This window comes from Pseudorasbora parva, chromosome 13, assembly GCF_024679245.1.
Source record: "Pseudorasbora parva isolate DD20220531a chromosome 13, ASM2467924v1, whole genome shotgun sequence".
Taxonomy (NCBI): Eukaryota; Metazoa; Chordata; class Actinopteri; order Cypriniformes; family Gobionidae; genus Pseudorasbora; species Pseudorasbora parva.
In genome coordinates this window covers 19,031,151-19,056,710 of record NC_090184.1, presented here as the reverse complement: position 1 = coordinate 19,056,710, position 25,560 = coordinate 19,031,151, and the positions used below count along the sequence as shown (strand labels likewise).

The 25,560-nt window shown below is 38.9% G+C and overlaps 2 protein-coding genes and 1 long non-coding RNA gene across 10 annotated transcripts in view; 1 reads left to right on the top strand and 2 right to left on the bottom strand.

Annotated features, from left to right (window-relative positions):
- Positions 1-576: 576 nt before the first annotated feature.
- Positions 577-22,124, bottom strand: asphd2 (aspartate beta-hydroxylase domain containing 2). Of its 3 annotated transcripts, none has more exons than XM_067413364.1 (4): positions 21,991-22,124; positions 6,902-8,103; positions 6,350-6,463; positions 577-1,787 (listed from the first exon to the last, which is right to left on the bottom strand). In XM_067413364.1, the coding sequence occupies exons 2-4, from the start codon at positions 7,794-7,796 to the stop codon at positions 1,678-1,680; spliced, it is 1,119 nt and encodes a 372-aa protein (XP_067269465.1). In that variant the 5' UTR covers positions 7,797-8,103; positions 21,991-22,124; the 3' UTR covers positions 577-1,677. The 3 variants fall into 3 exon arrangements, with proteins under 3 accessions (XP_067269465.1, XP_067269463.1, XP_067269462.1); XM_067413362.1 differs by lacking the exon at positions 21,991-22,124 and adding an exon at positions 20,323-20,446; XM_067413361.1 differs by lacking the exon at positions 21,991-22,124 and adding an exon at positions 8,787-9,204.
- On the bottom strand, positions 10,050-19,685 carry LOC137038638 (uncharacterized). Of its 5 annotated transcripts, XR_010897531.1 has the most exons (8): positions 19,439-19,685; positions 19,092-19,189; positions 18,732-18,765; positions 18,582-18,641; positions 18,228-18,251; positions 17,982-18,046; positions 17,491-17,572; positions 10,050-12,349 (listed from the first exon to the last, which is right to left on the bottom strand). It is a non-coding gene; the product is annotated as an uncharacterized lncRNA (long non-coding RNA). The 5 variants fall into 5 exon arrangements; XR_010897533.1 differs by lacking the exon at positions 18,228-18,251; XR_010897530.1 differs by lacking the exon at positions 18,732-18,765.
- Positions 20,072-25,560, top strand: part of ggt5a (gamma-glutamyltransferase 5a) — an 18,057-nt gene continuing 12,568 nt past the window's right edge. The window contains exon 1 of one of the 2 annotated variants that reach the window (XM_067413360.1): positions 20,072-20,092. Coding sequence is in view for 1 of the 2 variants with exons in the window: in XM_067413359.1 (XP_067269460.1) it covers positions 22,345-22,511 (167 nt within the window). In the remaining variant the exon portion in view is untranslated. Of the gene's footprint in view, positions 20,093-22,168; positions 22,512-25,560 lie in introns of those variants that run through there. The other variant, XM_067413359.1, reaches the window with a different exon arrangement.

Below are 25,560 nucleotides of genomic sequence, written 5' to 3'. Positions count from 1 at the left end.
TAATTTAATATGAATGTTAGCAGGGAAGTGTGTCTGCTGCTTGGAATTGGAATTAACATTTTACATGTCGGTTCAAAGGCCATTGATATTTACATAAGAAAATGTAGTTTGTAACGCCATACTACGGTAATGATTTTCTGCAGTATGAACACTAACTGAATATTAGATCTGCAACCTCTGCAAAAGGCTATCTGAAGAACAGATATGGATCGTAGGTGGATTGCATTTACCTTTTATCTAGTTTCATTCATCTACTATTTATCACTCGCCCCTTTGCGTTATCAAAAGAGGTTAGTTATGTAAATCTCCAGAGCTGCAGTCTGATAATGGCTGCGGTTTGCATCACTCCCCTTCTATCTGCCACCCCCATATACCAAATCCTCCAAACATCCAGCGTGTTGCTTTAATGCATGGCATAATATAGCAGGTATGTTCCCAAGCAGAAGCTAATTTTATTGTTACCAGATCTTTATCATACCCACCCAGTTAATTTGCATTAATACAAAACACCATGTCACGTTATATTTTAAACACATTTGTATACAAGCATTTCCACAAAGTACACCGAGCCAGATATTGAATTAGTTCTTTATTAAATCTACAGAATTACTCAATCCATTGCAAAGAGAGTCCATGGCACACGATTTTGGAAACATGGAAGTAGGAACGTTGTCATAAAATTGATCTGCAACTCCAAAAGTCTCACAATGATATAAAATGTCACTTCTCACGAAACGGTCTCAAAACGATCTGTCGTCTTACAAAAGGAATGTACCATATCGATGCGACAACCACGAAAGCTCTGCTTACAAGCAGTACGACAAAGCACGATAAGGTTGAACCTAGCACACATTAACAGCCATTACGTTGCGTTTTCCCAAAATATTAAGCGCCCTGTCCCTCTTTAGTGTCACAGAGATACAAAGCGATTGATAAGTTTTGAATCGATTCGAAAATTCAAGGTAGGAAAGAGTAAAGTGGAAAGCAGGCTGAATTGATGTGCTCGTATTCTCCCCCATCGCAGCGATCCGACCCTGACTTAGGTGTGGCGGAAAAACAACTTGCCACTAGTGCGCTTAATGGAGGTCATTTGACATATTAGCTGGTAGTGCTTCAGTTCACTTTGTGTTCCATCTCTGCAATATATCCACACAACTTTGCTGTAAATGTCAAATCCCCTGACACTGCAGCATATGTCGTTTTACGACTGTTTAGCTTAGCTTCTGTAAGCCTAACCTCAGTAAAAATGTACAGACCAAACATTGTACTGTGCTTCCTATACAACCCTACCTGGCTGTGGCAAAAAGTGCATTTCCATGTGCGATTGACTGTCAATGCTTTTGGTGAAATGATACCATGACACTCGCTGGGTATAAAGTCACCCTGCAGCTAAATTGTACGAACAACATGAATGCGAGGGCTTCGTCTCAAGCACAGTTCACCAGCAGGTTTTGGCTATGGTTAGACTTGAAGAGGTCTGTAAACATTGATAATGTACAATAGTGACGGTACATCGGAGTCTCTACTGAAGCAGTGCCAAGAGGAAAAGTGAGGAGTAAAGGTACGTATACTAGAGGAAGAGACTGATGTTCTCCACACTCCGTCTTTCCCTTTGCACTCATCTCATACTGTTAATACAATGGACACTGTTAACCCTTTCTTCTCTTCTCTTCTCTTTCAGCGTCCAGGGGTAAAGATGTAGTCCAGTGCCTGTCTCTCGGCCGCCGCCACGTTTGGATGCCACAGGTCCACCATGAACACGACTCTCGGGCCATCTTCTGCAGAACCTAAGCACAAATATATTGAATTAATGATGTAAGTGGTAAATACTAACTTTTCAGCGTGTTGCGAGTGGTTTTCTGGGTGTTGCTAATGTGTTTGGAGAGGTTTACAATGTCATTTTGGACCGATTAATCAAGTTGTTTTTTGAATACAAAAATCATCTTATGTAAAAGCTCTTTAATTATACTTCCTTATTAGACAGAACGTGTTTCTCAAGGCACACCGCACTGCCTTTTTTGGTTGACCTTTTTTAATTTAGAAAAGAGCAGCGTGCTGCGTTTTTTTATGTTGCTAGGCAACCCCCGAATCAGCGGTCCTGACAGTCTAACCATCACCACAAAGGAAGGCCCGCGACCCCGCGTCCTCATTCATTCAATTGGGCAATGGGGGAAAAAATGACGTTGAACACTTTTCTGCTCAGGAGTTAATTTTTTTTAACTTCATGCTCTCGGAGCACTCCTACAAAACGCAAGGTGCAGGAGGCGCCAAGGGCGCATAAACAGCTTGCAGAATGCTCACTGCCAATAGAAAACAATTAAAAAAGCACCTCTCACTGTAAAAAACAAGTTTTGTCTGATCAGGGCCTTAAAGGCTTCCTTACCACCTGACTAGTTTTCTAGAGAGTAGTTAATTTAAAAAAAAAAAAAAAAGTAGGCCATTTTATAATACATCTGCCAAAATTGCTTAAAATGTCGGCATGATACAGAAGATGCGATAGTCTTTTCTTTCATATTATGATGTATATTCGAGTGAAACGGCTGCTTGAACAAGAAAAAATGTAGGGCAGAACTTGACTTTGTCCATCGAAAATTGATTGGTTGGTTTGGTTCCCCATTGCTGTGATGTCATGTGAGTGACAGGTTGTCGGAGGGTTATTTATATTTACATCCGCTTTGTTGGCAGAGGGTGTTTACACCAACTCTGCCCAACAATTGTCTGAAGAGCCAGACAGATTTACAAAAGAAATTGCCATGGAGATTAAAGTGAAAACAGATTTTGATGCAATCGACCCGAGTTAGAAACAGCCTTTTTCTGAACTCATTCTTCTGCCTTTTACCATCGCATATCAGCTTGCATAGGAGTTTATTTTAAATAGAAATGAAGAATATTTTTAAAAATTTGGTAATATAGTGTGAATAAAGTGTTTAGCGTGTATTGTTAGAATTTGGTGTAGGGGAGATCTTTAGAGGCTTATGGTGTCATCCATTTATGACTTTAATAAATATTATCATAAACACTGATATATACTTTTATAATGTACTACAATACACTGAGGTGCAAATAGTATCTGCCACAATTTGCATTAAGTATAAATAGCTTCTAACTACAATTTATACTTTGTGCAAAGAAAATAAAGCTATTTTCACTTACAATAATGTGCACAGATTTTAAATATACCCTGCAATATTCAAAAAAAAAAAAAAAAAAAAAGAACTCTCAATTTAGATTTCATGAATTCCTGAAATGCACAGCATTATTTAATGTGCTCAGCAAATCTGCAGTTTTCTCCCAATCTCTAACCTTTCTCCTCCATATCACTTTAAAATATAGCCTTCTAATCAGAATTTAAATAGATTCTGGTCTGCACCGGACTCGCACATATAATCCGCTCTGTGCTTATCGTATCTCTGGACCAGAGCAGACTGTGTGTGTGTGTGTGTGTGCTGCGGTAGTTCGCATGACACTAAAGTGAAACTAGACTTCATTCGCCCCAATGGAAAGCATATTTACACTGTCTGAATTGTTCCCTATCCCCTATATAGTGTACTATGTGCCATTCACCATGCAGAAATTAGTACATGTGTAAACAAGTTATCAATTTCAACCTCAGCTTCAGCATCTATTTATAATGTAGGGGTCAGGACACTTCTAGAGAGCATGTTTTACAGAATAATTCATAATATATGGTAAATAAAATATAATTAATAGAATTAGTAAAGTTTGCCTTAGTGCAACTAATTGTACACTAGATACAACGATCAGGCATAACATTATGACAGGCGAAGTGAATAACACTGATTATCACTTTACCACGGCACATGTTAGTGGGTGAGAGCAAGGGAACATTTTGTCCTCAAATTTGATGTGTTCGAAGCAAGAAAAATGTGTAAGGATTTGAGCAAGTTTGACAAGGGAAAAGTTGCAAAGGCTAGAAGACTGGGTCAGAGCATCTCCAAAACTGCAGCTCTTGTGGGGTGTTTGCGGTCTGCAGTGGTCAGTATCTGTTAATAATTTGTTTTGTATTGTTAGCTTTATTTTTTCATATTCCTTTAAATGATTTATTTGTTTATTTGTGTGGTATTTGTTTTCTAGTTATTTTTTCTTTGGTCAGATAACAGACATATTGTTTCATATGTCAGATAACGAAGGTCTTTTATTTTGACATTCAGTTGAGAGTCAAGGATGCGGATATATTTAGTGTTGTTCACACAGTTCATTATGGAACGAGGCCTAGCCGCATGAGGTCGTAGCATTATACGGTTACGGTGCAAGGAGTTTTAGCTTCTGGTTTAAATGGAGAACAAGCTCTTACGGGGGGTTGATTTCCCGATGTACGACGGCAATGTTTGATGTCCAACGATGACTGCAATAAAGTTGGGGAATCCTAAGTCAAAGATACAATCCGTTATTAAGCCAGGGAGCTACAGTATCTATCTAATGTGGTCCAAGGAAGGAAAAGTGGTAAACCGGCAGCAGAGTCATGGGTGGCAGACCATGTACACCCTTTCAAGGAAACAGTATTCCATTGTGGCTGTGGCTTCTTTCAGCAGGATAATGTGCCCTGCCACAAAGCAAAAATAGCTCAGGAATGGTTTGAGGAGCACAATAAACGAGTTTGAGGAGTTGACTTGGCCACCAAATTCCCCAGATCTCAATCCAATCGAGCATCTGTGGCATGTGCTGAACAAACACATTCCATCCATGGAAGCCCCACCTCCCAATTTACAGGATTTAATCTGCTGCTAACATCTCAATGCCAGACACCACAGCTCACCTTCAGGGATCTAGTGGAGTACATGCCTCGACGGGTCAGAGCTGTTTTGGCAGCAAAAGGAGGACTAACACAAAATGATATGTCACAATGTTATGCCTGATTGATGTATATTGGTCGGGAAAAAATGATTTGCTCTGATCCATTAGCCTAGAAATCTAGACGCACCCTAGCGGCAGCAAATCTAATCTGCTGCGAGTGTCTTCTAGCAACTCGCAATACACGCCTGAGCTGTAAAAACCAAACTCTGGTCAGGCCAATCACATCGTGTATAGAGTTGGTGGGCGGGGCTTAACATAATGACGGCCGAGTTGCGCTTGCGTGATACTAGTAAACACAGAAGCTGGTGAATTTTCAAATCAGCTTTGGCCATGACTGGAAGACTTGAAGTTAAGCTTTTCTCTGAAAAAAGAACGGCACTGAAGTCATTCTTAAAAAGGCCGACCAGATACGGCGAAAGTTTAATCTATCAACTAGCTCTGCTTCACCTTTGTTGCTCTGGTTGGTTGTAGCACATGCCGTGGAGAAGGAGTTTGAAAGACAGCCGTTAATCTGCCCCTCGGATTGGACCTGTCAATGGTGAGTTACCAGACCATCTTGATGTGGGCCTGGCTTGTCAGGCAAACCGTTTTTCTGTTTTGCTAAAAAGTGTCCTATGCAGGACTTTGACAGAGCTGAGAAATGCAGTGCTTGAATGCACATGCACTGGATGTCCTCTCAGCCTTCATTAGTTTACTCTGTTTAACAGTCCTGTCTAATAAATAAAAGACAAATGCTAAAATACTTTTTCATATACTGTCAGCATGCAGCAAATATGCATTTTAAACAAGTCTTTGAATTGGCAAACTGTGGCATATCTGGTTGTCAATCTATTGTGAATAACCTGTATAAAGAAACGTGTATTGTGTGAACTGGATGCAGAAAGGGCACAAATTGTGCATTAAAGAGCAACTTTTAAAAAGAAATGTCAAACTATGCTGTGCTATATCCAGTTTTTATTCATGAATCATGACATGTTCACTGTATGCTGTCTGTAAAATTAGCGTTTTTGTGTCTGATTTTTGATTTGTGATAATATGATTCCTAGTGCACAAAAACTACATTACTGTGTGCACTGTTGGTTACCGGATTTACTTGCTTTTAGTCGTGTTTTTAACTGTTTTTTTTTTATTTATGAAAAATACAGAACGATTACTATATTATTTTCTTTAGCTTATTAGAGATTACATCAAAAATAAATTCCTATTTAAAGTATAAATCTGTTACATGTTTACTTTTCAGTTTCAATTTAGTTTTTCAAATTCGAATTGATTTATATTCTAACAATTTTTAGTAAACATAATGTAAGATGAATATAAATTACATTGTAAATACCTTAACATTAAATACTGTGACATAAATTAGTTTGGCTTTGTATCGGCCGTCCTGCTGTCTAAGATTATCTAATTTTGGAAAATAAAAAGTCTAAGCATTATAAAATCTTGGCCATCAAGAAATTCCAAATGGTTGACCACTACTGACCACTATGCACCACAATCTATTACACTTATTCTGCACATTGTTCCCATTTCTCACCATCATGAAATGCAGTGTGAAGAAAAGAGTCATCGAACAGCAGGCAGCTTCCCTCAGACCAGCACTGCGGCTCTCCACCAACTACCAACTCACAACCAGAGGGCACCTTCAGTCCTGCACACACACACAGAGGGAAAATGGCTATACCTTAAACAGGCACAGAGACAGCTACAAAGACTGCTAGGTTCAGATATAATGCATACATTATCAGTCAGACGTTAAAAATATGGTCATGATCTTAAAAATACTTTAATACTGATGAAGTTGGGTTGCGAACTTGAAGAAGGGTTAACTCAGGGTGATTACTTTTTGTCATGGAGATGACTTTGAAAGTTTCCCAATCAACCTGAAATGACCCTACATTATAAAAGTCTTTACTGTAATTTTTGACCAATTTACTGCATCCTTGCTGAATAATTTCTCTATTAATTTATAATATGATTATTATTAATTATTAATCACAAATTATTAACACATAATTTGTGATGTGTAACACTTTAGATTTTAATAGTAATTTTAACCGGTAGTGTACATAGATACACAACCTCTTACCAAGATGGCAGCGCAGGCGTACGTTGGTTGGACCGTAGTGCTCAGTGATGGTTGTCCCGGGACTGAGCACGGAGAAGCAGGCGTTTCCAAACACATTATTCGCAATAAAGGTACGGAGCTGGCCGAGAACCCTCCACGTACGCGGACAGCGCCTGGCGTTCAGCACCATCGGAGTACCCTGGTTCACCAGATAGAAGGTCCACCACTGGCCACGTGGTGTGCTGTTAGCCTTCCAGCCCAGTGGAAGCGAGGAGCCGGTCCGATTGGAAGGCAGCCGGTACACGCTCTCAAATTCGGCCAGAAGTGCAGGGAAACTTCTCTCCAGAAGCTCCACGTCGTGCTTCTGCGCCTCCCGTGAGAAGAAAGGAGCCGAGGGAAGGTCCGGCAGGAAGAAGACCTCAGGTTTCTGGATGGAGGGGCGGCTGCAGAGCAGGTAGCGGCCTTGATCGCGTACCCCCTTGTGGACACGCCCCATGCCGGCCCAGGTGTAGCGTTTGGCGTACTCCTGCAGGCTATGGTAGAGCCGCTGGTTCAGGCCCTCGCCGGGCTTAGTGCAACGGAAACATTCGGTTGACTGGCAGTAGGCGAAGCCGTTGAGTTCTTCCTCGCCGACGCCGCTTCCTCCTACCCCGCCGACCTGACGGAGTTTCGACGAGCCTCCTCGGGCCGAGAGGTCAGAGGCAAGAACTCCACCAGATATGGCGCCGCCAAGTGGCTCTGGGCTGAAACCGCCACGTAGCGAAGGGGCAGCATGCTCGCATCCCACACGGTAGCAGTACCAGATAAACAGAAAGGCGAGACAAAGAGCAGTGCCTAGAGCACTGGACTCACACTCTCGCACCGACTGCATGCCACCTGCCACCCATTCCCTCATCCGCTCCAAAGACCACTCCATCCCTGCATACGAACATAAATTCACACTCCCAACTCTTAGACGTACATTCAGATATGATTTGGAGTAATCTTATCTGTTGGGTCGGCTTGATTTGGTGTTTTAGTAAAGAGATGCGGTCTCGCGTTTTTGCTTCATTTTCAAGGAGATTTGTGTGTCTAATTGGATCAAGCTCTGACCGCTTTGGTTAATTCAAGCGAGCTTTTCTCGTCCGTTTCAATGCATTTGGAGACATTAACAGTGAGAGATATTTCAGCTGCTCCTCGCCTCCTGATCCCAGCCAACAGAGACACAGTGCACCCGAGGGCACCTGGAAAAGAGAGAAAAAAGGAGACATAAGGACATTTTGTGAAGTGCAGCAGAATATCACTACACCGGCATTGCGTTGAGGCAGACTGCATCACACCTGCCTTGACAGCCCGATTTGACCACATGATCATTTCTATATACCACCCACCCACACACACATCCCCCTCCCCACACTCACGCACAGACCGACGAGCAGCTTGATAGAGACCGCAGCATACACAGACAGGCATGGTATGGCATTTGAAATTCAGTCTTTGCAACACCTCCGCACTGCACTTTCTAAAAACATGAGTCATGAAAGAATAACAAGCTATACTGCAATAAAAGCATGAAGGCAGTCAACACAATAAACCTGCAGGAACAAATTTGACCATGGAGCCTAATTGGCTGACACAAAGATAACAGGGAATTGTTGCATTACTGTTGCATTAGGATCCTTCAGATGGAATGCAATGCATCCTGACAGGCCAGTAAAGATGAAAGACAAAAACAAACCCGGCGTCTGTCAGCACGGACAGATTGAGAGACAGAGAGTAACAGCGGGGGAATGCGCTCAATATCACAGCACAAAGAAAACGAAACCCCAGCTACCTAATGCAACATTTAAATCAAGAGATTCAGCACGCAAAAATAGGATTATAACGAGTCAATGCGCAAACGACGCCCATTCAATTGCATATTTACCGAGAACTGCGCGGCACTTCTCGTCTGTCAGCGACTGTTCCGCCCGGCACTGCCAGTTATCCTGCCTCTACACTTCCTTCTCAGACACCTCCCTGTCGATGCTTCATTGCAGTCTCTAGTCCAGCCCTTATGTCCGTAAAGCGCTGTCAGGCGACGTCCATAACGCCGAAGACAACCGGGCAGTAAACAACATGACAGACGTCCGACGTCTCATCAAATCATAGGCGTTTAAAAGACGCAACTGACTGACTGGCTATACTGAAGCCATAACAATACATGCTTAATTAGCTATAATATCGCCCGCCCCATAATAACAGCATTAGCTCGGATAATAATAGCCTAATAATAATTTTATTTTTAAATTGGATATCCTGGATGGGCCTCTATTTTAGTCTTCTGATGCATGCAAGTTGTAAACCGCATAAAGATGGAATCACGAGAAGTAGTGGTGAGGATTTTGAATCACCCCAGTAACTCGAATCACGACACAATATTAATTTATGGAATTAAGTGAGTCTTTCTGCGCGAAGCCGTTTTTGTGTGTAGCGAACTCAAAAAATGATTCGTACGAAACAATTAACTCGTCCATAATCGTCCCAGATAGCACACATACGTCGGGCCGATGTCGGCGCGATCCACAAAGTTCCATCGGAAAGACATCGATCAGAGAGCGTTTGCTAATTGGGACAAAGTCGCCGAGACATCGGCATTTGATCGCGAATGCTGTCCGGCCGACGTGTGGACGATGCAAAACAGCAAATCCTGGCCACTATTCATGGGCTTTCTAGGACCTTTATTTAGGTCGAACCTTTCGGGTTACACCCAGATAGCACACTGGCATAGAATCAACGTTACACTCACGGCATTAAAGACCAACGTCAGACACTCCATTCAAAACATCAATCTACGCAGATGATTTACTTACCCTATGCTGAATGACGTTAATGTCAGTTGAGTGAAACACGATGTTGATTTCAGTTTGGTACAGTTAACGTTAACACATTTTCTGTTTTAAAAATAGCAAATACTTAATACTAAAAAGATACATTAGCCTGTTTATGTAATAATCACACATAACATTCAGTTAACATTGTTTTAATATTTACAGAGCAGTTACAGATAGCCTACATGTTTAGAGCAAACAATCTATATAAATATTCAATATGACAATATAATAGAAAAGGCATTTAATAGAAAAAAATATATATATATATATATATATATATATATATATATATATATATATATATATATATAGAAAAGGCATTTACATTCAAATACACAAAGAGGTAGGCTATACAGGTACATAAATTAAAAGCAATATTTACTCAAGAACAACTGATCATGTACCAGACACATTATTTTTATTGGAGCACAAAAGGATATGTCAGTCAGAACATAATGAGACTCAAATCACAGGTTCTTTTCTAGTGGTGACTGAGACTATGTGACTCTTTTTGTGTTACACAAAATAAATGCATATGGGTGAGTAGATGGTTTATAAAGAAAGCTTACCCTTGAAAATGTAGGGCAGAAGAATATTGCAGATGAATTGGTTTTCTTTTGCAACTATTGCAGCCTACTATCAGCAAGTGTAAACTCCTTGGTGAAAAAGGTGACAAAGATGTAACCCACATTTTCAATAGCATAGAGAAAATATTTTTAATTACTTTAAAAAATAAAATGCATATTATGAGCCAAAAAAGAGGTTTAAACCACACTGAAAAGTCATTATTAAATACCGATGAGAAGGATGCAATACTAGAGAAACTGGAAAATAAAAGTTTGACCATTGGACGAGAAATACTGATCGAGTCTGCAAAGTCCAGCCAATCTCTTGAATTAAATATCAATTGTTTATATATTGACTACAAACAGAATTAATAGTTGTTAATGAAATAGGTTTGGCATTGGTAAATTGAGACTGGAAAAAATATAACCAGAAGATCGACTCAAACTATGCATGTGCTGTATAATATCGAGTATTATTTTAGCAAAACTAAGCACTGCTGACAGTGGAGAAAATTTCAGTAAAGTCACTGAGAAAATGTATTAGGATTTGTAAACTTGTAGTTTTCTTTTCTCTCACAAACACAACAGTTACATTTGTACTAATCCTATTCTACAAATCACAAATTAATAAAATCGTGGGCTCATTTTTTCCATCAAGGGGGAAAAAATCATACTCACGATCTCACATCATCTAACAAGTAAAATTTGTCCATGGCTTCACACTTTTGATACATGGGTGCACCAAACGCAGAATAAAGATACGGTCACACTACACTTTACATTACATTGACGAGAAACCTTTGTAATAAAGTCAAGTAGATATTTTTTTTATATTTTGAATATACTGTTTTTAAATGTTGAATTCATGTTTATATAAAGACTCTACAGAGCATGAAGTCATATCATGTTTTGTCATGTTTTTATCATTTGTTAATTTGTAGAATAGGACTTGTGCACCACCAGAAAATAATTTGAAAAGGTTTAACTGTTGTGTTCTTTGTAAGAGAAAGAAAAGTTTGCAACTTCTAAAAAAAACTTTTTCTCTGACTTTAAGGGTGCTTTCACACCTGCCTTATTTAGTTCAGTTGAATCGTACTAGAGTTCATTTCCCTCTTTGGTGCGGTTCGTTTGGTGAAAGCAGCAATCGCACTCGGGTGCGCACCAAAAGCGGACTAAACAAGCGTACCGAGACCTCCTTGAAGAGCTGGTCTTTCAAACGAACTCTGGAGCGGTTCGTCTGTGGTGAGAACGTGATCCGACCTCGAACAGAACCAACTGCAAAAGTACTGATAATATTTTGACTAAACCAGCTGCCATAGTTAGCTGTGCTGACATTATGTGCATGACATTATTACCTGATAGATCGTTGGAAATATTTTCGGAATGAGCGTGTCAGAGTTAAGAATAATTAATGCACGCCTCCGATTGAAGTGACGAGTGATGTGCGCTCGTCGTCTGCAATACGTTGTTTTCAAGTTGCATCCGCGCTTCATTATAGAAAGGTATTGTTTGCATACTGTGGTTAATACACAATATGTAGTAGATTATGGCCAGGGACAAAACCTGCCCGCAGTCGTCTTTCTATAGTGTTATAGTTTGCTGGCTTTTCCTCTTCTGTTGAAATTTTCCCACAAAGTAAATTCTGACCAATCGAAAAGCAGTTTAGGTAATACACCATGGCCAATGAGTGATGTGGATGTTGTCACGTGTTTAAACTGGTCCGGACCAAAGCAATCAGTGTGGTGTGAAAAGGAACCAAAAAAGCTGTAAAATGCAACAATGTATTATTTAATTGTTTGGCCTTGGTTCGGACCAAATTAACTGAACAAGAGATGTGAAAGCACCCTAAGTGCACTGATGTGTGACTATTCTTTACAACTACAAATCCCACTGTCACAGGTGTTCAGTTTTTCTATAATAATACCCTCACAGAACAGGGTATTGATCAGCCATCCATGCAAAAGCAGAGGTCAGTGTGGTGGACTGTTGGTACATCTGTCCAGGCCAACATTTGATGTCTTCATGCCTTCAACTGGGGATTCCCAGAGAACCTGTAACAAAAATAGTACAGTTCAAAATCCATTGTACATACTCATTACAAAGTATTGAATCTGGTTACACAAATTATCATACAAGGTTCAATTTAACTTTAGCTCAATATACAATATTTGCAGCATAATATTGCACAAAAGGCACGGTTTTGTCTTGCACTCTGAATATTCCATTAATTTGGCAATTTGTGACAAGCCCAGTGACATTGTCACATTTTCTTCTCTATTTAATTTTTATACAAAATGAATGATTAATGTAAAATATAAACAATTACATAACTAAACTGGAAAAATATTAGGGATGTCACAATTCTCAATATAATATTGACCCATTCGGTACGACACCCTTGGATCAATAGGCGCTTGTGTATTGCATTAATTTCTGTGCATTTTATTTCTCTCTGAATTGGCTCTGTTTTGTGTGCCAATGAGTCTATGCTGATATGAGCAAAATATCCAATCACGATGCACTAAAGTTAGGGCGTGTTTAGCCACGGATGCAATGCTGGTGTCTTAGAGCGGTGAAGTGAGGCTGCAGTGCGCACCACCATCTTTTAAACCTGTGGTGTGGGTGGGGTGTGCGATATAAAGTTAAAGAGTTAGTTCACCCAAAATTAACCCAATAACCCAATAAATTCTGTCATAATTCCTCCTGTGGTTGGACACCGGTCAGACCTCCGTTCATCTTCACACACAGATGAAGATATTAGTGTTGAAATCCGATGATTTGATTTGATTTAATGGTTTATTTGAAAGGGGACAGTGCAATTTCATAAAACACATGAACAAACATGGTTAAAAAAGCCAGAATTAGCTAAAAGGCTATTTTTCATCTGTAGTCCCCTGGCCAAGATGTAAAAAAAGCAATTAAATACATATAAAAATATGTATCAGATTGCTCAGAAAGGCCTTCACTGACACCAATGTAATTTCCTCTCTCAAGACCCATAAAGGCACTAAAGCCGGCGTTACAAAGCCCATCTCACTACAGTGGCTCTATAATCATTTTATGATAGTAAAGTAGTAAGTAAGGTAGTACTTTTTCAAAGTTCAGGAACTTTCGAGGGCGGGACTTGGGCGCTGAACATGCTGATTGGTTGAGCACACGCAGCATTTTATTTCAACCGCGCGTTCGTCTCAGCCATCTTACGTGCAATGTCTGTAATAGCTAATAATAATATACATTGTCATTTTAAATCTAGCTTTACAAGCTTTCTGAATATGCTGCTGAATCTGCATATTAGTGCTCTTTTCTGTCATAACCAGCAAAAGCAGCACAGCTTGAATCTCTTCCATACTTGTTATTAATTTTTTTTCACCATGTAAACGACCTGACCGATTACTTTTAAGTGTGCGTTCTTACATGACGTGACAGCGCGCGCCGCGCTCATGTTGACAAGAGAGAATAGTTAATTTTTCTGAGGGGTAAACTTTTTATTTCGTAAGTTATGAAGATAATGTTGGAATAATGACACAGCGTATATTGCCCCAGGCAGTTTTTACTTTAACTGCGCCTGACAGAAGATTTTTTTTTCTGAGATGATTATTACACTTTACAACAAATAAATAGCTATAAATAATACTGTATTAGTCCTGGTGGCCGTTAAGCGTTGCTATGGCTACAGTTAACACATTCCAGCTGCTGGAGAAAACAGTGTTGACATTTTTGATGCGGCAGACAAGCTGCATGTGACAAAATGATTGCGATTGAAAGTCATCACATGTAAACACCAGATCAGTTTAGATAACGGCTCATGTAGACAGTCCACTAAATCTTTCAATCGGTATACACAAAAATGATTTCTGTCTGACATTGATGGAGGAGCAGTCGCGCAGTAGGTTACATCACCAGACTAATTAGCCTAATCTTCTCGGAACTTTAGATCGCGGTCGAAACGCAGACAGTTGCAGGTTTGGGGGGGGTCTTGATGAGTATCTGCTAGGATACTCATCAAGATGGACATGTTGACATCCTTCTTGTGCGAGTTTGTCCGTTTAAGCGCAAGACTTGTAAGAGAACTCAATATTTGAGACGTGCTGTGAGACGTGCGCGCTCTCGGATGATGCACAGAGACAGATCTTCTCAAAGCGCGCTAGAGTTCTCATTCGTGTCTTCTGGCTCTACACGCGGGTGATGAAGGTGAAAATGACTGGTTTTTCTTTTATTATCACTGTTGTTGTAGTGTATAACTGAGGAGCCAGTACATGTATCCATCGACAGGATAATTTAATAAACAAAGCATAATTTTCAAGTTATAACCCATATTATATAGTTCGGCCATATTGTTTTGGTGATGAAAGTCTTTTGGCAGAGCGATATTAATCCATATTAAACCCCAACCCCTGTGGCTCGTGGCGACACATCAAAACGATCGGTTTCTGTGATAAACACAACTGTATTTGTTATTTTTTTACCTCATATAAAGGCATCTTTACACAGCAAACGTGGCACAGAAACCGATTCTGAAGCGGCATAAACTCCCAAAAATGTGCATTTACACAGACCGTTTAATCCTTCTCTGAAGCAGCATAAATGCATTTACACAGGAATTAAAATCGCGGGTAACAATGCGTTGAACATTATTTAAAACTACAGTTTTAACAAAGTGTTATAAATTAATTTAAAACATATAATGAAATGTATAAAAATAGACCTAAAATAAAAATATATATATTTTTAAAAATAACAAAAAAAATAGTTTTTTTCTGCCTTCTATAAAGCGCTTTTGATGTTCGGCATAATTCTGTAGGTCTACTGTAATTCTGCAATTCTTCTATTGTAGGCTAAGGTATAGTTATTTTATATTTCTTAATAAAATTGTACCTGATTGACAATGCTATAACGAAAGTATAGCCTACATTATAACGGGTAGAATACCGCAGGATTAAAAGTGGTCCAAAGTTTTTTTCAAAGAAACAGAAAGTCACTTTAGAGCATTCACAACATGTAGGCTACAGGGGCGTCGCATCCGTGGGGGATACACACACTCTTTTCTCGGTGACAGGTTTCAACACCGCTCTTTTTCTGCAGTTTTTCCGCAGTTTTGCACAAACACCATAGCCTACTGCAGTCGCTCCTCCATTTCTCTGGCCGCTCTGTGTCTGCGCTCGCTGCTGTTTCGGTGCATAGGACGGACCTGTCCGCGGTCGTTCTCCGTGGTTCTGACCAAAGAAGAGCGATCTGGAATCTCCATTATAGCACCAGGCTGCATACCCCATCTCTCTGTGCCCATAGACTGTAAAAGTGGTCAGGATTGTAATATTTCCCCAAAACGAAGTTTAGTTCTCAGCTCGTATAACATGAACCCGAATATTTGACAATTCTGTCTAATTGTGAAAAGAAAAACGTTACAGACATCAATCCATTACCCACGATTTTTTTCTTTCGCGTCTTTATTAATTATGCCTATAGCCTACAAACAGTTAGGCTATTTAATTAAAACATAATGTTATAGGCTAATATTTAAACATAGCCTAACTATGACATTATAGTTTTCTTTAACCCTTTGTCCAACGAAATTAAGCGCCGCCGCATTTTGTTCCTTCATGACAGCAGTAACAACTCACTCTGTCATTTTTTGCCATATGATACAGATAGCCTAGGTGATATACATTATTATAAACTATACAATTTTCTACTTTTATGTCACAATAACAACAAAGATTCTGGGAATATTGTTTATGCACTTCAAAATTTCCAAACGCTGTCTTAATTCATTTTTTTTATTATTAGGCTAATAAAAATTGTTTAAAAGCATTTCTAAATTCAGTTAATATTTCCAAAAAAACGAATTTTCGAGCCAAAATAACGAAATGGTAAAAACTACCACCATGCAAATTAAATTTAGCCCTTCTCTGGCAGTTAGGCTACAACCCGATGGGTAACGAACGGTAATAAGCTAAATGTTCTAAATAAATATGCACATAGCCTAATAATAACGATAATTACAAATTAAATAAACTCAAATATTCTACAATGTTGCTTATAGACAAATTAGCCTACAACCATAATGATTGAGCTATAGCCTATTTCAAGTTGTTAGGCTGCACTATGCCTAAGGGAAAAATCCAAACTTCAGTCTATTTTAACGGCATGTAGGACAGCAGATAGTATATATCAGAAAATATCAAATCTAATATAAAATATCTCTCCAAGAGATTATAATAGCCTACTGGGTTGCACAGTGACGCCGACTGGGTTAAGCATTTACCGTTTCTGAGGGGAAATGTTGCAGTGCGTTGATCTGCCAGTCTCTTCAAAGGAAGATTACAAACGGCGAACACTACAGTGGTTAGCTTGACGATGTGAGTACAGAAAGCATTTACTTTAATTCCTAGATAGTTTGTCTCCTTGCTGCTTCTTGATTCTCGCGCCTAGTGAGCTGGCTGACAGGCGGTTGTCATGACAATGATGTAGTTTAAGGTGGCACAAGTTCGCGTTCATTTACACTGAATCAAAACCGCTTCTATGTCGCCTTTGATACTAGGGGCCGAGGTGGGTCAGACCCGGCATATTTTAAGTCTGCTTTAATGCGGCATCGCGTCTTTACACAGAATTTTGAGCAGACACAGACCCGCGTTAGACCCGCCTTAACTCGGCTGTGTAAAGATGCCTTAAGACGAATCTCATTTAGGATGAGTAGGTCAAAATCCCGGCGCGAACGTAGATGCCTCATTCGACCGATCCATCGAGGCACTAATAAGGCATATATCTATGATCGCACCGGGTTTTGACCTTCTTAGATGGAACTAATGGCGTTGGGAATACTAGATGAGATTCGTCTGATATGAGGTAAAAAAATAACACAAATACTGTTGTGCTTCTCACAGAAAGTGATCGTTTTGTGTTTTAAGACATCAATGTGTCGCCACATGCCGCTGTGTTTAATATGGATTCCTAAGTCTTTGTGTTTTTTACTCTCATAGAAATACACCCCATTGACATGCATTATATGACCAACGGCTGAGTTAAAAATCTTCATTTGTGTTCTACTGAAGAAATAAACACACCTACATCTCGGAAGCCCAGCAGATAAACAGCACAGTCTAATTTTTTGAGTGAACTATACCTTTAATACAGATTGAAGCCTGTTGTTTTCAGTCTTTTGATCTGGGATAGTGGCAGCTATTGGGAAACTCACCATCTTCATGTACTAATTGTAGATGTCATCAAGGCCTTGTCCTGAAGAATCTCAGCACCAAACGCTGGGCTTTATATCTGATCTGGTAATAAGAGCACAGCAATAACTGTAAGAACTCTAATGATATCTTTACCCTCTGACACTGTATTGTGATATAATTCAAACATTTTAGAGGCTAATAGTATGAGCAGTGAGTACGCTGAAAAATAACTTAAATGCCTAAAGTTGTTGACCGCCTGAACCACAGTCAGCATTTAAAGTATTTAAGTATTTAGTAAAAGTATTTAAGACCATAACATCCTGTTCTCATAATAGTTAATCATAAATACAAACTATAACACATTACATTTGTCACCTTGTCTAATTTTGCTGATTATTTTACCCTAAAGGCTTTTCAGGCGGTCTTACTGTAACAACATGGAGTTAATGTTTTTAAAATGTACAGACCCCCAACTTTTGAACAGTAGTATAATTTTTGAGGTTTTGCTTACCAGTCATCTAGTTTTTAGCCTGAGATTTTCTTCAACAGGAGTGCAGGCCATCAGCATGGAAGAATCTAGGAACATAAACAATTTATCACAGAGCCTATATAATGTCAGGCTTATTAGAAGGAAACAAGCTAGAGCAGAGGTGAAATACAGATAAGAGAAGTAGAATATGCAGAGTATACATACAATAATTTCTTAACATAATTTGTTTTAGGCTTACTTCATTTTACATTGCTCAGTGTTACTTACGTGTGGTTGTCAGAACCTTGCAAACTGTAATAAAAAATAATTTTGCAAAAGAAAATAACATGCATGGTGATGTAGGTAAAATATTTATTAAGGTAACACTTTGGTATGGGAAACATTCACTTAACTTTTGCCTCAAATTCATAATTTACTGCTTAATAGATAGTAAGGTAGTTGTTGTAGCGTTTAAGTTTAGTTAGATACCAGGAAGAATTTAGGGATGTTGTAGTATAAGGTCATGCATTAATATGTGCTTAATAATACTAATAAACAGCAAATGTGCAAGCTAAGAATTGTTCACCTTACTAAAGTGTTACCTTTTGTAGAAAAAATACTAAAGATCTAATGAGAGTTTACCCTTCTGTCAGCAGCCCATGGGACCATCCTTTGCCTCCGTTGTTGTATTTTTTTTTTTTACTGAAATCACAGGGGGGAAAAAATGAACGTAATTGGTATTAAATAATTAAACAATAAATGTAATTTAGGTTGTTGTTGTTTTTTTTTTACCGTGAAAGATCATTTCATTTGATTTTGGCGTTTCCTGTAATAACATTAACTTATAGTGAAGTTAGGTTAAATAAATTAGCTCACTTCCAATAACCCATTGACAGACTACCAGCAAACCTAAAAAAAACTATCAAAGCCTCTTTTCTGCACATAAAGACGTGATTAAAAACTCACTTTCATTAGAGCTAAAGTATATTAGCAAACTGCTAATAAAAAACGGTTGAGATGCTAACGGACTTTTTCAAAGACACTGAACAATTTTAATAAAGTAAATATTCGACAGAAGCGTGTCAATTACAGTAAGAAACGTGTACGGAACAGTTTTATATTATTTGTGTAATGTTTATGGACTAAACTTACCTGAAAGCAGCGAAAATAACAGGAGCGTGTCCGTTACTGTGCTGTTGCTGGCTTGCTGCAAACTCCGGCCCGTTTCCATGGTAACTTCCAGTGTTTGACTGTTCAACGCACGCCCGTCAAAGTCACGCAGCAGCATTACGTAAATAAACACGTACATTACCAATTTAATGAACAGTCAGTTTATTTATCAGATGATGACAAATGTTCAGACAGTTTGGCAACTCAAAAAACTTTGGCACAAGAGTATGCACCATTTCTGACTAAAAACTGTGAGGAATTCTTGGAGTAAAAACTGCGATTACAAACTGCCTGTTTTTTTTTTCTGATTTCCTCAAGTGAAAATTTACCTAAAACCCACAGATGGCGTCGCGTCGCTTCGTCTTTCTCTCGGGTTGGTGGCAAAGAGATGAATGGGCATCATGAGCAAACAACAGATAAACACAGCATCGGCCTCCAGTATATTGGGCCGACCCAAAGCCGACGAGCTGGAAATAAAGCGATATTCGCGTATGCCTGGCCGATACTTATTCGATGTTATGATTTGGAGGCCGACGTCCGCTCTGGGGCCGACGTCGGCCAGACGTATGTGTGCTATCTGGGGTGTTATCCTTCATTTAAATTTGCGTGTCCACAAATCTATCAACAAGATAAAGATTTATTAGGATTTCCTATAAATGACAAAAAATATGTAGCCTAGCTTAGATTAGTATAGGCTACTAATTTCCTTCATTTCAACAGTGCAATCAAGACAACTATAAACTTAATTAATTAATTAAATCAGTTATGGTATTTTGAATTCAACAGGTAGGCTACTAACACAATAACGCAGTTATTAACAGTGCGTGTTATGCTGTTATCATAAAAGTAACAGCTGTTAACAAGTGACACCCAACGGCCTACAATTCCCATGATGCATTGTATACGCCAAACAGACAACTTCCTCTGTCGTCGTGGTCGTGGGCTCCCCACAAATGGAATCGCAACAAATGTAGCGCTTTATGGTTTGTATGTAAATATATTGATAGTATGTAGCAAATTGTCTCCGTCGATTAGTTTTTGCTATTATTGCTGTTCATTTCAGCTAGTGAGGAAGTCTGCTTTACATTGTTTGAGTGTGTCAGGAATATCCTGTTCTAATGTTTGCAGTCGCATAAATTAAACCTGCCGTTTTTCAGAATACCAGTGACGGTGCAAAACAAAAATGACGGACAGTTACAAATTTGAAACTTGCCTTGGGGTGACACGAAATGAACAGTTTCCTTATGTGCTCTTGTGCTGCTGTTGGTTTGCGTCAGTGGGCGAATCCCCAAAATGGATTTTATTAAGGACCTCCCCTTTCCCCCAGCCCAGCCCTTAATGAAATACAAAAAATACCCTGTTACAATTACAAAGCCTATACTCATATGAAGAGAAAAGGTCATATGAAGGTTTAGTTGATTACAGTCTAATAGTCTATAAATACAATTCAGCTTTTTAACAGCTGTCACAATGAAAACAATGGACAAAGAAGTTTACTGGCGAGAGGGCGGGACTATATCAATAACAAAACACAGCGATCCAGTCAATTTCCGATGGACGAAAATAAGTTCGTACATTTTGTCTTTTCTCTCGGAAAGCCCATGTAATAAAATGTAACAATATCCAAACTTCCGTTGCAGGCATAAGTTGGCCTATCATAAATTAGCCTCTTGATGGAATACCAAACATTTTGAGAGCTGGTGAAATGCGAAATTTATTAATTAACTATAAATGCATTTTCTCAACATGCATTTCTAATTATCTTTGGATTATTTTAATAGTAGACTTGTCAGCATGATAATATGCAACAAACTGAAACATTCTCTGACATTATGCCACTGATTCTATTTTTAGTTTTCTTATATTTCACAATAAAATACAATGTTCCAGTCCTGCTATAATCCATGACTGACATGAAACATCTGTTCAACATGTCACTGTCCAACACCCTATGGGGTTTAACCTAAGTTGCATAGCACAATGTAATGTCAGAGCTTTTCCCTTTTATAGCCCATGCAAAATGTAAGTATGCATGGTATAGTATACAACATCAATATGCATTTATGTGCATCCAATGTACTTCAGATTTTATGCAAACACTTACGTGCATGCATAGCCTTCTTTGATTGCATGCTCAACACATGTGCACTAAGTTTCATCCTTGTCCAGTGTGTGCGTAGCCGAGATGTTTGGTCTGGAAACTCACCATTGACAGGGCTAAATCCGAGGGTAGGATAAACGGTTGTCTTTCAAATTCCCTCTGCACGCAATTGGATAGCGCTTCAACAAACCAGAGAAACGAAGGTGAAGCGGAGCTAGTTGATAGATTAAACTTTTGCCGTATCCGGCAGAGAAATAAAAAGTGCTGTTTTTGCCTCAAAAAATTGTAATGTAACCTACAAAAATATGCACCATGTAATATCTAATTTGACTGGCTAGCCAATATTAAAGGAAAATGTATAATTTTAGTACAAAATTACTAAATTAACCTGACTACATCAGATTACATCAACAACACTCTTAGTTAAAACTTTAAGAGTTTAGTTGACAAATTTAACAACCCAGGCTGATTTATTACTTTTTAAGATAGGCTGAATAGTATTTGAAACTATACACTATTATAAAAAAAGTCACAGCCTGATATTTTAAAGTACAATCGACTTGGATGTTTGTTATTTCAACTTGGATTATGTTAAACTGACTTTAAAAAGTGAGTTACATCTTGTATAACTTAAACTTTTTATATAACATTTCTTAACTTATTTTAATGAGTTAAAACAATGTAAAAACACATGTTGTCATAACTTATTGAAAATATAATTTTTTACAGTGTACAACAAAAACTCTTAGTGTTAATGTTAGGAAGAAATAAGTAACTTACTTTTCACGAGGCAGGAATATGACCTCATCCCCCTGAGACCCAACGTGTGATGGTAAAAAAAAAAGAAGGATGGTTGTAAGTTCAAACCCCAAGTGGTGGTCAAGAAGTCAACCCCTTTTCTCCAGGGAGAAGAACGTGTAGCCTAAAGTCTGCCAAGTAACATTTGGAGGATGCGAAAACGCCTCTTGCAGCAACACTTTACGCAATCCGATTTAGACTCGACCTCTACACCTGGACAAGGCGCTTAATTAGGCGTCGACAATCTGAAAGGGGAGGGTAATTGTGAACTTCTGCTGTAGGCTACACTAGATAGAAGTTCAGTGATACAGCGAAACCGCGCCTGGTCGGGTTACAATGGCCAGACGAAAAGAGAAAGTTTGTTTGTGTATAAGTATTCCGCTTATATGTATTACTGTGATTATTATCATCTGCGTGGTTCACTTTAACGAGGAGTGCGCTGAGGGACTTTACAAAAAAGCAGCAGTGGCAGCGGACTCGGAAACCTGTTCAAAGATCGGGAGGTTAGTGATCATATGGCGTATAGGCTACCGTAGCCTAATTCATTGCACCATAAAATGTGTTCGTTTAAAACCTGAAATAGTGTGCTGTCGGATGATTTCTTGAAAATATTTTAGAAACAACTGGCTTCCAAACCTTTTAATCGAACACGAATAATGATGTGGAATTGCACGTTGTTGTGGAAAACGTCAAAAAGTCTCTTAATCCAGTGTGATGGCTGGGTCAGGTGAATTTGAGGACATGAGTGGAGGTTGGTGAGACGTACGTCCGTGCACAGAAAGTTGGAAGTTAATTAGGGTAGTTTAAGTATCTTCACAACCTAGTAATCCTCTTGACACCAATCTCTGGTTTCCTCTCACTAGAGGGGACATCCCTTGACAAACTGTGCATTTAGCCCTATAGAGCGTTACATTAATCTGTAACTATAGGCTACAATTAATTTAACAGTATTGTATATGTAAGTGTCTTGCTATAAATACAAGTAGAAGTATGGAGGGACATGAAAACTATTTGAAAAGTATAGGTTTGTGTATGGTGACTGTCCTGTGTTTAGAAAGTAGCATAGGCTTCTCGTGATAAACGTTTTATTTGGATCATTTTGTAAACATAAAAACGCACTGCGTCCGCAAGAGGCGTCTGACGGGTCTTAAAGCGCTTTTGATACGTCGTGACCGCCAGCGTAACAAATAAAAAATGTTAATGTTTGTTACTGTATTTTACAAGTGTCTTCCTCCTGTATGTGTTTAATTTTTTAAAACATTTTTTTTTATCTCTTAACATTTCCTCCCCAAGTAGCCCGAGGGTTTTCAAACTGAAGTCAAGGGAAGGCAAAGGGGATTTGCCAAACTGTATTTCATAGCTGACTAAAATAAACAATATTTAAAGGAATAGTTAACCCCAAAATATTTTATCCACTGACTTCCATAGTCAAGAAGTCAATTGGTGCCGTCAACTGTTTGGTTACCAGCATTCTTTAAAATAATGTATTTTGTTTTCATCAGAAGAAATAAACTCATACAGGTATGGAACAACATGAGGGTGAATAAATACCCAGAAAGCAATAGCTGTAATTTCACCTTCTCTGTTAATAGACCCGATATAGTCTGGATATGAGTAACACACTTCAAGCCAAAAAAAAACCCTTGAATGTCGTTTTTGCCAAAATAACTTGCAAGATGTATGATATTCCATCATATAAGCAAAATCAATATGATTACAAGGTGTTTGGTTTAATTATCGTTGACATGCATGTTCTAGATGATTATTCTATTATTGGGCCGTGGTTAGACGTCTAATACATTTTAAAATGTGGTTTTAATCTAGAGTAAATGTCAGGGTTGTGTTTGGACAGCTATTAGACTTCTTTTAAATACAAAATTGCTTGCTGGGTAATGACAATTTTCATTTTTTGGTGAACGATCCTTTTAACGCAGACTGTCAAATTATTTATTATACTGACATTACTGTTTTATATGAAATCATATGGTTAATTATGATAGTTTTATTTTATTGACTGGATTCTTTTTTTTATTTATTTATTTTTTATAGCAGCTATGATGATTTAATTCACACTAGAACTATTGGAGCTATGATGTGAAGCTTTTAACAATGTATGATTTAGTCAAATTGTTTGTAGGGGGAGAACAGGTATGGTTGTAACACTTTTTACTTCAGCATCTGTGACTCTAGCTTGAGTGTTCAAACTTTCATACAAAGTACCCATATTTGTTTTCTACAAAGCTGGAAAATATCACAGCCCTATGAGTTGATGTCAGATACAGTGTGCCTTTATTACAATCTACCCTACTGCCATAGGCTGTAACACATACTGTTGAAAGTTGTGACAATTAAATAAGAAGACGCCCCATTATGCTTCAAGAACTGAAACAATACAAAACAATCACTTTCTGTTATTGAGCACAGCTTGACTAAGGTGTGCATGTGTGTGTGTAAATGAGTCAACAAACTTCCTTAGTGGTATTAATGCCTAATAACCACTCAACTGCAGTGTGTAAAGAACATGTAGATCTAACAAAGAAAAACAGTGTAATATGTGTGCCTGTGTGAATATTGGCACAAAATAAGTGTTGTTACCCTGGAAGGCAAGTGGGCCCAGAAACTGCATAGGGCACATTTTTACCCAACCTGACTTTTGCTTTGAGCTGCCAAATGGCTCCATACAGACAACATAAAAGTTTGTTTTGTCTGAGGTCTCAGAATCCTCACCACTGCCTCTGCTTTCAACATTGCTTTTTAAGCAAGATTGTCATATGTGCAACTGATCTGACTGACCTGACCTTCTTTGAAACCTCATCAGTTCCTTTTTTTTAAACATGGGCCAGCACACATCTATCTGTCGTTCTTTTCCTCGGTCTAGGCAATCTATTAGGTTCTTAAAAAGAAACTGTTCTTAGTTGTATACAAGGGAATGGTTGTAAAACTTTTTAAAAGATGTGTCTTTAAAACACATTTTAAACACTGTCAAGCAGTGTTTTAGCCTAGAAATCTAGATGCACCCTAGCGGCAGCAAATCTAATCTGCCCGCGAGTGTCGTCTAGCAACTCTCAATACAGTTCTGAGCTGTAAATGCCAAACTCTGGCAATCACATCGTGTATAGAGTCGGTGGGCTTAACATAATGACGACGGCCGAGTTGCGCTCGTGCTTCTAGTAAACATAGAAACTGGCGAACGGCAGTCTTTCGAATCAGCTTTGACCGCGACTCTGGAAGACTTGGAGTTAAGCTTTTCTCTGGGAAAAGAACAAAGAACGGCACTAAAGTCATTCTTAAAAACGGAAGACGTGTTCGAGTATTGCCGACCGTATACGGCGAATGTTTAATCTATCAACCATCAATGCTATCAACGAGCTCTGTTTCACCTTCGTTGCTCTGGTTGGTTGTAGCGCTATCCTATCGCGTGCAGAGGGAGTTTGAAAGACAACCGTTTATCCCGCCCCTCGGATTGAGCTCCGTCAATGGTGAGTTTCCAGACCAAACATCTTGATGTGGGTCTGGCTTGTCAGGCTAGCAGTGTTTGGCTTGCCATATTAG

Bases quoted from the DNA above. Each gene is read 5' to 3' on its own strand.
- asphd2 (XM_067413364.1), bottom strand. From the start codon at position 7,796: ATGGAGTGGTCTTTGGAGCGGATGAGGGAATGGGTGGCAGGTGGCATG. The intron at 6,464-6,901 runs GTAAGAGGTTGT...GTGTGTGTGCAG, and splicing joins ACGCCTGCGCTGCCATCTTG to GACTGAAGGTGCCCTCTGGT. The intron at 1,788-6,349 runs GTGAGAAATGGG...ATTTGTGCTTAG, and splicing joins TCACACTGCATTTCATGATG to GTTCTGCAGAAGATGGCCCG.